Below are 12,928 nucleotides of genomic sequence, written 5' to 3'. Positions count from 1 at the left end.
ATTTTTATTTATTTATGATAGTCACAGAGAGAGAGAGAGAGAGAGAGAGGCAGAGAGAGAAGCAGGCTCCATTCACCGGGAGCCTGATGTGGGATTCGATCCCGGGTCTCCAGGATCGCGCCCTGGGCCAAAGGCAAGCGCCAAACCACTGCGCCACCCAGGGATCCCCCTCTCTCTCTTTCTCTCTCTCTCTCTCTCTCTCTCTCTCTGTGACTATCATAAATAAATAAAAATTAAAAAAAAAAAAAAGAAAGAACCACAGGGAAGGAATCAGGTATTGGCCAAAGAATGACCCCCATGAGTTCCATATTCATGGCACTTCATTCTCGCTATTATGTTGGAAGAAGACCGGACACTACCCACAGGAGCTAAGAACATGTAGAAAATGCAAATATCCCCTAAGAACATCCAAAATAAATCAGGTACTCACTGCAAGGTGTGCTCTAAAACTGGGGAAGGTCTTGGCTGCCTTCATCCTACTTCCACTGCCAACTATGGCCTTTGCCAGGATAACTTCTCTCTCCCGCTCATACTGTTAAACATAAGACCCTTCCCTTATTTGATCCTCCCAACACGAGGCAGGAATAATGATATTTTTAGTCCATTCCACAGGTGAGGAAATAGCCGAGAGTGGGATATTTATGTCATGTTAGTAAATGTTAAAATCCAAATGGTCAGCAAATGATGGCTTCAAGTCTCTACCCTATGCCATACATCCACTAACCAACACCAACCACCCTTCAACCCCGCCCCCAACATAGAAATTTGACCTTGCCACTGTTCGCTGCCAATTCTGGGGCTACCACATTGAATCCACCAGCCACTCACACAACCAATGCCTTTCCCAAAAGGCTCAATAAAGACCAGGCTTATAGTTAATATGGTTCTAACCCAAACAGCACTATGACTCTACTGGGGAGACAAGGGGATGGGAGATGTGTGGGTAGGGCTAGGGAAAGCACTAAATCCCCATCTTTCATAGTGGGGCACCACTAGCTGATGCCTAAAACCACAAATTATAGAAGCACCAATAGAGCACATTTTATTTAGAGATACAGATGTCAAGGACAAAACAGAATTAGCTCAAAGTATTGAAAGACTGAATTCTTACATGTCTATGTAAAACCAATTATGCACATTTAACCAGAAAAGGCCAGGTTTACACTATGTTTTCCACCATGCCTTTGTCACAGGAGGAGCAAGCCAACCAGACCTTGGCTCGCTACAGAAAGACAGTGCATGAGCTGGATGATGCCGAGGAGCGGGCCGGCATGGCGGAGACCGCCCTGAACAAGCTGCGCACCAGACACCGTGTGGCTGGCAAAGGCATCACCTCTGTGGAGATCATTCAAGTGTCCAAGACAGGGTCCTCCAAAACCCTTTCTGAGGAATGAGGTTCTCCTTGTTCCAGCCTACAGCCAGTAGGTATGGCAATTCCCATGCTCCAAGTTTACCTTCTCTGCTCCTGCTTTGTTCCTTCCAATTTCTATGCTTCCTGTCTGCCACACCTTGATCTCATGCAGTGGGAATTCCTAAACTCCTGTCCCTTCAGCTGCAACACTCCCTCTCTGCATTCTCAAAGCCCTCAGGCATGGTGCTGTCTATCTGTAACACAAGTGCTAGTGGTCATGATGCTCCCCCATTTGGGTAGAAGCTCTTTGAAGGCAGGTGCCATGCCTGATGCCATTTGACATAAGGCCTGGCAGAAAGGCGCTAATGCTTGTTTTCACTGGAGAACCTTAGGGATGTTTACAAGCGTATAGGTGTGTATTCATCTTTCACATCCCCACAATATCTTTATTCTCGAGGATTTCATCAATACTGGTTGAATTTGGATTTCTTACATTAAGGAAATAATAATAATAGTAGTAGTAGTAGTAGTAGTAGTAATAGTAGTAGTAATACTGGCAGTGACAATTTCTAAGCACCACCTATAGGGGGACAATGTAAAATAGTCCTTTATTCTTTGATTCAGAATCAACTGAGAAAAAAATATAGGAGATCAATATATAAAAGTCAAAACGTTAGTTTTATTATAATTCTAGATTAAGAATTTAATAGTTATCCAACCTGGTCATCCTTTTTTCCACCCCAGAATTAAAGGTACCTGCAGAACTGAACAACCAGAGCCCTGCTCCATAAGGAGCAACTCCTACTCCAAGGGGAGGGATAACTAGAACTCATCACCCCTATAGGCAGATCCAAAAGGAGATACTACATGGGGTTAATCCCTTCCTCCCTGGTTTCTTCTTCAAAACACAGGACAAATCACTCCTCTTCCCATGAGAGGAGCAAGGGAAAGATGAGGAGAGAGGGGAAGAACGTAATTTCAGAGCAGTGGTTCCCCCAAAAGGTGGTCCTTCGACCAGTAGCAACATCAGCATCACCTGGGAAATTGTTAGAAATGCAAATTCCTATGCTCCATTCCAGACCTGGTGAATCAGAAGTTACTGGAAGAGGGCCCAGCATCTGTGGTTTGACCAGTGATCAGATGTATGCTCAGGTATATTAGAACGAGTGCTATAGCAGGAATCTCCCCTTTCAGAAACACAGAGCCAGGGAACAGAAATTTCTCCTTTTACCACACCTAGGTATATGGTAATGTTTTTCACTAACTTATTTATCCTATAGTAAGGAGATATATAAATATTTCCATTTGTCAGGTGAGAAAAATGAGCTCAGAGAAGTTCAGTGACTTGCTCATGGTCATACAAGCCTGGTGCTATGGAAGGGCAAGCTGTCTTTTCTTTTAATTACTATGGAGATGAATAGGGCTGCCCTCTGTTTAGAATTAAGCAGAACAACTCAAGATCAAGGACTTGGTTTAGGTTGGGAGGAATGGGGCTGAAGTCTCAGTATACCAATGGTCCAATCTCCATGGATTATGGGAATTTTATTCTGGCTTTGTGTTCAAATATCAAGATGGGGGGCACCTGGGTGGCTCAGTGGTTGAGCATCTGCCTTCAGCTCATGTCATGATCCCAAGGGTCCTGGATTGAGTCCCATATCAGGCACCCCACTGGGAGCCTGATTCTCCCTCTGTCTATGTCTCTGCCTCTCCGTGTCTCTCATGAGTAAGTAAAATCTTTTTTTAAAAAAATTCCAGACGGATTAGCCCCCCAATGAGGGTAAACTTCCCCACTCACTTATAGCTCTCTCTCAGTACTGGATCAGGTCGAGTTTTAGTCCACAAAGTGATAACCCCATTGACTTTTGAATTCAAGCTGAGCCTTTTCTTACCATTTGATTAGGAAGGAAACAAAAGATAGGAGACAATATTTTTCTTAATTCTCTAATTTTTAATAATGATTAGCTCACGAAGTGAAGGAAACCACAGGCTTGTCTTTGGATGAATACTACAACTAATGTATAACCATCTCCTTTCTGGGCAAAAACCTGAAAGGAGTCCCTTCTGTTGAACTCTCATTTTGGTAGGGGTGACTCGGGAGGCTCCCTGTACCACCCAGACTCAGGAGGTCCTTCTAAGTCTCAGCCTCCAGGATTTACCATCTTATGAAACAGATCCCCTGCCCTGCCTTGGTGACTGTTTATTTCTGGAGTGCTGATCTTGGTCCAACTGCTCTGTCTCTAAACAATGAGGCCATGGGCCTGCTAACAGCATCCAGAGGTGATGAGGCTCTTTTATCCCATTTCCCCTTGTTGCCGTCAGCAGCCATGAAATGTCTTAAGCAAACTAGTATATGAGTCAACACTGAGCCAAGACCCCACAAGAGTTTAATTTTCCAAAGTGGTTTTATATTCAGTCCCACAAATATTGACCAAGCTCTGAATATGGGCTAGGTCTGGACTTTGAGATACAGAGATGAAAAATGAGTAAGAAAGAATGTCCTGGCCAGCCCGGGTGGCTCAGCGGTTTAGCGCCGCCTTCAGCCCGGGGTGTGATCCTGGAGACCTGGGATCAGGTCTCGTTCTGGGTTCCCTGCATGGAGCCTGCTTCTCCCTCTGCCTTGTGTCTCTGTCTCTCTCTCTCTCTCTGTCTCTCATGAATAAATGAATAAAATCTTAAGAAAGAAAGAAAAGAAAGAAAGAGAGAAAGAAAGAAAGAAAGAAAGCTCCCTCATGGAGCTCAGAATCCAGTGGAGAGGTAAAAGCAAACATCAACACAAGGCTGTGAGTAAATGTTCTGTGATGCTGTGTTTGCATCTCACTGGAAAGGATCACAGGGAAGGAGTGACTGGTTTAACCTGAGGTGACTGGGTAGAGCAGCTCCATTGAGGAAAAAGTCTAAGAAATGTCTAAGGCAGTGCCACTCAATGAGTGGTCCCTGTTTGTTACTTGCCCAAAACAACAAAAGTACAGAAACTGAAAGGAAGTTTATAGAAATTTTTATAACAATCGTTACTGCCATGACATCCAAATGCATGATCAAAGTATTTTATAAATGTATTAGTTTCTTATATTAAGTAAAATAAATGAAAGAGAACAAAATTTTTAATGGAAATTGAAAAGAATAAGTAAATTGATCTCTCACCAGCTAGAGAAGGAAAGAAAGGAACTCCAGACAGAAGACCCAACATATACCAAAGTGCAGAGGCTGGATTCTTACAAGGGAACAGTGTGACCAGGGAAGAGGAGCTCAAGAAGAGGGGAGGGTGCTGGATGTGGTGGGAGATGAAGCTAGCAGGACATGCATGTGTGAGGCTCTGAAGGGCCCCTCTGGGTACAAGTATTCCATAATTTCTCTAAGGAAATCTTGCTAATTTTTAAAATCCATGTGTGGAATGTGATGAGCAGTGGCTTTTCTTTCTTAGGAAGACTTATCACAATGGCAAAACAAGACTGTGGGTCCCCCATGAGACCCCACAGGCCAGCTTGTGGTGAGCACTGTATCCCAGGGGACCACACTCCAACCCTCTTGATGGCCTGTATGGAGTCCAGGCCCAGTTGGGTACCCCAGGCCCAAAGGTGTCTCTAAACCTTCACAGCCTCACACAGAATGAGCTAGCTATGACCCAATAATGGTGTCCATTATGAGAAAGGAAGCCTCTACAGCTATAGCCCAGGCATTCTGGGGACACCGTCTCTCTAGCAAGAAGGAGGCAAAGATGTTAGAACCCCCAGCTCTGTTCACAAGGATTTTTTTACCCTCTCTTTTTTTCTTCCAGGGTGACACAGATCTCAACAGCAGACCATTGAGAGAGAAAACATATGAAAATAGAAAACTGGATATCCTGAGAATGTTTACTATGCAAAAGGAAGCACAAGCCAGAAAGAGACAGGTGCTACGGAATAAAGATAGCTGTGGGGGAAAAGAGTCTGAGGATGTAAATACCCAACCATTAGAGGAACTAAAATTAGTGTGGCTTCTCTGAGACTGCATCAAGCTGTGTAAGCACTTGGATAACAGTAACTATGGGTCTGTTTTAGTTGAGATCCTACATGTTCATGTCAAAGACGGAATATGTAATGTCTGTGTGCCCTGGCTGTTTTCTACAAGCAATTCCTCATGTGGACAATTTTAATGCCCTGTCCCAATGCAGCTTAAATAAAGAAACATGAAAAATAGACTGGAGATTGTGTATTAGCAATGAAATTTTATAAGGCTTGTGAATCCAAGGGAAATTTTTATAATATGTCAGAATTCTGTTTTATTCCTATATCCTAATTCACAGGCTTACATCTATTGGAAACCATGAGAACTATACAGTCTTGGTAAGGTTCACTGCAAATTTGAAAGGGTAGATCAAAGATATGAAGACTAACAAGGTTTCATGACGCTGAGAAAACTATAGAATCCCTGAATGGATGTTATAGGCTCCATCCAGGCTAAAGACACACAAGGCCCCCACAGGCTCTACCTCAGCATCTCCCAAGATGTTCAGACACAGGCAAGCTTTTCCTTGAATTAAGATTTAAGTTCTTCCTTAAATCAAGCTGAGACCTGCCCCCTGGCACCATCTACTTTTTAACCCTCATTTTGATACCTAGACCCTGCAGAAGGACGTCAATGGGAGATAGTTCTCATGACCCTCTAAGACTTCTCTTCTCCAAGGCTGAATATTCCTGGGTCTTTCAACCTTCCCAAGTGTGAGAGGGTTTGTTGTCACCTTTAATATCCTAGACCCCGTTCCTCCCCTCACTTTCCTAGTCTTTGGAGTGCAGGATTGGAGGAGACAGCACCATGAGGGCTCCCTGCCAGTACATAGCCCACAGATCACACCTCTTCCTAACTCTCTAGAAGTAGTGTCTTCCCTTTGGCTTTAAGCACTCTGACCTCTCTCCAATGCCCTGGCAGACAGAAAAATCATTGTTCAGCTGGTAAAGGAAGGGATGTTAACATGCCATTGTGACTCCCTCTCTCTCTCTCCACACTGCCCCATTTCACCCTTGTGATGGTTCTACACCAGTACCCACTAGGAACCATTGGGTTCCTTCTGTGCAGATGGATCAAATGTGAAGACACTGCCCTCTGGTGGTAGGGTCTCCAACTGCTTTGTGTGAATTTCCTGGGAGACCCTAAGTCACAGAATCATAGAATTAAACGTATTGGAATCTTGGGGCTCAAAGGGATATTCAAGTGTCTAGTCCAATTCTCAGCCAGTTGGAGATTCCCCTCCATAACATCTCTAAAAAAATTAATCCAACTTGGACCTGAATCCTTCCAGTGAAAAAGGGCAGCCCATTGCAGTTTTGACTGACAATCATGGTTCAAAATAAAATGGAGACAGAATATGTCTCCTTGTATTTTGCCCTCATTTTGATTTACTCTTTACCTCTGTAATTACATAAAATAAGTCTAATTCTTATACTTTGAAGTCAGACAAACATGGGTTCCCCTTTTTCAGCAGTGGGACCATGGGCAACTTAACCTATCTCACCACTTATTTTCTCAACCATTAAATGAGGAATAATAACAGTATCTGCCTCTTAGGAATGTGAAGTTTAAACAAGATAACCTGGCATAGAGCCTATTATGCACAACACTTAGACACTTGCCAAGTTTCTTCTAGCATTCTGTAGGACTTAACATTTCATCTCCCAAAGGAAGCTTGGCCTGGCCTGTCAGTCTGGCAGTCTACAGCAAGAGGCCTCTTACTAGAGAAATGCAAGGGGAATTCCATGAAGTTTTAAGACCTCATCATTGTTTCCTGGTGGATAGTCTATCCATGGTCTCCCCACATGTGGTGAATTTCAGAGCAGCTCCTCACTTTGCTGGATAGGGAGCAGGGGCAGGAGCAGATGTAAGTGGGCTTAGTGACTTGACCAAGACCATTCAGTTAACAGCAGACCTAAAAATTCTTCATTGAGTAGAATTAGGAAAGGCTTCTGATCCAGTATTTATAAGAGAATGGATATCATTTAGCCACATATGCTGTTTTTGCCTAAGGACATTATAATTTCAGAATGGCTTTAAGGCCTAAAAGGATATAATCTAAAAGGATTTCTAGGCCTTAGAAAATAATAGCATTAATTAGTATCCATGAAGACCAAAATCAGGGCAGTGGCACCAGGTTCTGCAGAGTAAATGGAGCAAAGACTATTTAAATGTTTTTGCTAAACGTTTAGGGCTAGCTTTCAAGGCTGCTAAATTTTGTATCACTGATTATTTTAACTGTATATTATTTCTTTCTGTATTCTTGATATTCTGCCATCTGAGGTCTCCCTGACTGAGGAGATATGCCTCTTCCAGAGCTTGCCAATTCTTATAGACAGCAAACGGCTTTCATCTAGACTAACCAATCCAGAGTCCATACTCCAAATTATCTCCTCTGTTCTGCTTTTATATTCTAGGAGGCATTATTCTTCTGCCCTCATTGTCCCAGGGCCAGATACAAGACAATTAGGGACAGCTCCTGTACTCTAGAATCTACTGAAATTATTCAAACTAGCCAATCCTAAGCCTGCCTACCTTGTCTCACCCATTCCTTCCCAAAGAAACCACAGAAAAGACTTGTGTGCACACTTTCCCTTGCTCTTTCTGCCTGCTGGCCTATACTGGCACTTCTTCACATGGCCCTGAGTGGCATGACATGACATGCCTCCTTTTTCTAGGGATGGGTCTGAGTATAAAAACTTCCCTCATGACAATCATTTCCATATCTGTATGTCTTACCACATCTGATTAAAAACAAATCCCAGGTACATTAAAAAATACTAATTATTGGGCAGCCTGGCTGGCTCAGCAGTTTAGCACCACCTTCAGCCCGGGGCATGATCCTGGAGACCTGGAATCAAGTCCCACATTGGGCTCCGTGCATGGAGCCTGCTTCTCCCTCTGCCTGTGTCTCTGTCTTTCTCTGTGCCCCTCATGAATAAATAAATAAAATCTATTTTAAAAAAATACTAATTATCTTCCTCCTCCTTTCACATGTGAACCAACCCTGCAGCCCTGTACAGAAACCAGAAAGTCTGGATCTTCCCAAGGAGCAAACCTTTGGGGCTTCCAGAAATCACAAAATCATCACAAAGACCCCTTGACCTTTCCACCCATAGGCTACCAGGAATTGGGGCTGGAGATCTGTTGTGAAAAGGCCAATCTTGAGTTACAGTAAAATCACAAGACTGGAAGGAAACCTGCTGGCTATTAGAAGGGACTATTCTTCCCTCTACTTCCTGAACCCTGGCTTAGACTAACAAAAAATGTATCCTGTAGCTTTGGAGCATTGATTCCATAAAACTTTTTTTTCCATAAAACTTTTCTCTACACACATTTAAAAAAATTCATAGGGATCCCTGGGTGGCGCAGCGGTTTAGCGCCTGCCTTTGGCCCAGGGTGCGATCCTGGAGACCCGGGATCGAGTCCCACATCAGGCTCCCGGTGCATGGAGCCTGCTTCTCTCTCTGCCTGTGTCTCTGCTTCTCTCTCTCTCTTTCTCTCTCTGTGACTATCATAAATAAATAAAAAATAAAAAAATAAAAAATAAAAAAAAAAAAATAAAAAAATTCATAAAACTTTTATTTATTTTTTTTAATATGTTATTTATTTATTCATGAAAGACAGAGAGAGAGGCAGAAACACAGGCAGAGAGAGAAGCAGGCTCCATGCAGGGAGCCCTACATGGGACTCGATTCTGGGTCTCCAGGGTCATGCCCTGGGCCTAAGGAGGCACTAAACCGCTGAGCCACCCAGGCTACCCAAAACCCTTAAATATAGGCAGCAAAATAGTAGCCAGGAATTTAGACCAAGGGGAAAAGTGTATTATAAGCATTAGGTCTAGCAATTAGGAAGGCCACCGTGGGAACAGGTACAAGAGAGATACTCACCCCCATTTTGGAAGATAAAGGAAGGCAGTCTGGGGAAAATCATGTCTTTGCTGAAGCCTAAGTATGAATAGGAGTTGCTCTCCCTCAAAGTGGAGGGGAGCATGTGGGAAGTGTAAGTGGGAGTAGGGAGGACCAGCTAAGAGCGTGCTTGGTGGCAGGTGGCAGCACATGAGCAACAGCTGCAGAGACATTCAATGATCTTACATGCCAACCCTGCATCACAGACAGTTTGGGAATTGAATTAGTGCAGTGTGAGAAACCCAGGTCTCCACCTTGCCACACTACTCTACTCTTGGGTCTATCAAGATAGTCACCACAGCTCTAACCATCCTATCTTTCCACAACCATGTTTAAGACAGGAAAAAGAAGGGGGTATTGGGTGGCTCAGTGGTCCCACAGGGAGCCTGCTTCTCCCTCTGCCTATGTCTATGCCTCTCTCTGTGTGCCTCTCATGAATAAATAAAATCTAAAAAAAAAAAAAAAAAAGACTTCCTCATCATCCTTTTGATCAGGGAGCATATTTATTCCTCCCTAGGAGACTTGAGTCCTGATTGGCAGAAATGGGTCACACGCCCATCCTTAAACCAATTAGCAGCAAATGGCAATGGGGTTGCCACCTAAGGCAAGGAACACTTGAGGCTCATTCCCAAGGTTAAGGAAGGGCCTGGCCTCCCTGACAGCCACCCAGACAAAAGTAGGGGAGTCAAGAGGGTAAAGGTGATATGTCGATTGCTAGAGTGTCTGTCACATAGAGGACATAGTAAGAGATGAAGGTGACAGAGCATAGATACCTTGATGAGTTGTTATGGAGTGTGGACTTTATTCGGAGGGCAAGAGAGGTTTGTCATAATTCAATTCAGATTATGTTTATTTGGGGCAGAGAATACAACATAAGCAAAGTTGTGTCCACTGCATCACACCAGAAGACACATGAAGTCAATGTGTGCCACTTTGTGATGTTGAGTTTGATCATTTGATTAGGGTGGTGTCCACCCCCACCGAAGAATATTCTATAAAATAATTGGTGTGGACTCTTTAAGATTGCCAATGTTGTGAAATGCAAAAAAAAAAGGGGGGAGGTAAGGAGCTATTTCATATTAGACTATAGAAACATGACAGTTAAATGCGGCAAATGATCTTAGATTGGCTCTAGGATCAAGAAAAAGAAATTGAGGGGTGCCTGGCTGACTCAGTGAGTGGAGTGTGTGACTTGATCTCAGGACTGTGGGTTCAAGCCCCATGTTGGATGTAGAGATTACTTTAAAAAATTTTTAAAAATCGTTAAAGAAAAAAAGAAATTTCTGGAAAGAATATTATTGGTGAGGGACGCTTGGGTGGCTCAGCAGTTGAGCATCTGCCTTTGGCTCAGGGTGTGAACCCGGGGTTCTGGGATCGAGTCCTATATCAGGCTTCCTGCATGGAGCCTGCTTCTCCCTCTGCCTATGTCTCTGCCTCTCTCATGAAAAAATAAATTAAATCTTTTAAAAAAAAGAATATTATTGGTGAAATTTGAATATGAACTTACAACAAACTTATAATTATGTATTATATAATTTTTATAATTAACTTATGCTAATTATTTTGACAGTAAATAATAATACTGAATTAATGTTAAATGTCCTCAATATGATTGTCATATTATGGTTATGTAAAAGAATGTTCTTGTTCTTCAAGATAAATACTAAAGTATTTAGGGCTGAAGAGTCACGATGTCTGTGACTTACAAATGGTTCAACAAATAGGGGCACCTGGATGGCTCAGTCGGTTAAGTGTCCAACTCTTGGCTCAGGTCATGATCTCAGGGTCATGAGATTGAGCCCTGTGTGAGGCTCTGTGCTCATTGGAAAGTCTGCTGGAGATTCTCTCCCTCCCCCTCTCCTTCCACCCCTCCCCCCCACTTGTCTCTTTCTCTCTCTCTCTCAAATAAATAAATAAATCTTTAAAAAGGAAGGGATGGGGGGAGGGAGAGGGGAAGGGGGGAACTGATGGATACCAGATGGAGGAACTCAGTGTCAGAACTACCAGAGGTCAGGAACAAAGTGAGACACACATCTGAGGGTCAGCAAGCTATGCACAGTCATTGGAGCTGAGAGCCCGTGACTGATCACTTTGGGAGTGTGTGCAGAGGGAGGCAAAACTTGAGTTAATCAGCATTTGAAGTTCAGGCAGGAACCAAACAAGAACAGTTATGCTCATAAGCAAATCAGCCATTTCATTCCATGCTCTTCAAAAATATTCACCAGACTTGCAATTTTCTACAACTTTAAATTTGTTCCTGGAGAGACAATCCTTGTGTTGGTCAGCTTCCCTCCAGATGTAGAATTAGTTAACTTTTCTCTAACAGTTTCATTTGGATCTGTGACAAAAGAAGCAGCCCACAAATATATCTGAAATATAAGCAGACAAAAGCAAAGATATGCTACATACTACAATTAGAACTATAGTCATCCTAGGTTAATCCATTTCTGAAAATAAGTCTAAGGTCCAAGAAGCCTATTAGATTATTTTTTTTTAATTTTTATTTATTTATGATAGTCACAGAGAGAGAGAGAGAGAGAGAGGCAGAGACACAGGCAGAGGGAGAAGCAGGCTCCATGCACTGGGAGCCTGATGCGGGATTCGATCCCGGGTCTCCAGGATCGCGCCCTGGGCCAAAGGCAGGCGTCAAACCGCTGCGCCACCCAGGGATCCCCTATTAGATTATTTTAAATGAGAAATAAGAATGCATGCACTGCCTGCCCAAAAATTCTAACCAGTTTCTCTAAATTATCACTAAAGCCCTCTTAAATTGGGGATGGGGGTGGTGTCAAAAATACTCAAACCAAAATAAACCAAAAAAAACCCTTTAAACCTATAAAACAAAACTCCCCAACATTTCCACATAATATACATTTTACACGTTTACATGTATCATACCTAATTATTTAACACTTAACAAACTCCACAGTGATTACATTTGCCAGCAGTATGCAATGATATACATTATATTAGATGAGAATTAAATATTCCCTGTAACCTGCAACAAACATACTGCAAAGCAAATAAACAATGTGATAATGTGTTAAAGATATATAATTAATGCAACACAATTTAGCAAAATGAAGTAGACAAATAGAGCAATTTTTTAAAATAATTACTTACCAAATGATTCTGGTAATGGAGAATTAGGGTGATGGACAACTCTCCTACTCCTGATAACTAGAAAAGTGGAAAAAATATACAAAGTATCTACTCAAAGATAAGAGAGAGCAATATGGTAGTAAATACCAGGTCAAAATCCAAGAGAAAAGAGAACATCAGAGAGTGAGCCTAGATTTTTGGACTCTGTGTGTGTGTCTCTCATGAATAAATAAATAAATGAATAAATAAATAAGAGACACACACACACACACACACAGAGATGCAGAGACATAGGCAGAAAGAGAAGCAGGCTCTATGCAGGAAGCCTGACGTGGAACTTGATCCCAAGGCTCCAGGATCACACGCTGAGCCAAAGGCAGATGTTCAACCACTGAGCCACCCAGGCATCCCCAGAGTTGACATTCCTATTCAAGTCTGAAGGCCAGAGCAGCTGTACAACCAGAAAGAGCCAATGTTCCAGTTCAAAGGCTGTCAAGTGGGAGAAATTATCTCTTACTTGGGGGAGGTCAGCCTTTTGTTCTATTGAGTAGTAAATAGATGCCGCTATTGGATCATGCTCACT

General features: G+C 42.7%; 1 protein-coding gene across 1 annotated transcript in view; it reads left to right on the top strand.

The window, feature by feature from the left end:
- Positions 1-5,524, top strand: part of MYH16 (myosin heavy chain 16) — a 64,249-nt gene extending 58,725 nt beyond the window's left edge. Inside the window, exons 42-43 of the mRNA XM_025986185.2 lie at positions 1,194-1,425; positions 5,127-5,524. Of these exons, the coding sequence (XP_025841970.1) occupies positions 1,194-1,394 (201 nt within the window). The 3' untranslated portion in view covers positions 1,395-1,425; positions 5,127-5,524. The remainder of the gene's footprint in view (positions 1-1,193; positions 1,426-5,126) is intronic.
- The last annotated feature ends 7,404 nt before the right edge of the window (positions 5,525-12,928 follow it).

Source organism: Vulpes vulpes, chromosome 3 (assembly GCF_048418805.1).
Source record: "Vulpes vulpes isolate BD-2025 chromosome 3, VulVul3, whole genome shotgun sequence".
Lineage (NCBI taxonomy): Eukaryota > Metazoa > Chordata > Mammalia > Carnivora > Canidae > Vulpes > Vulpes vulpes.
Note: the sequence above shows the minus strand (reverse complement) of the source record. Positions and strands in the feature narration are given on the sequence as shown.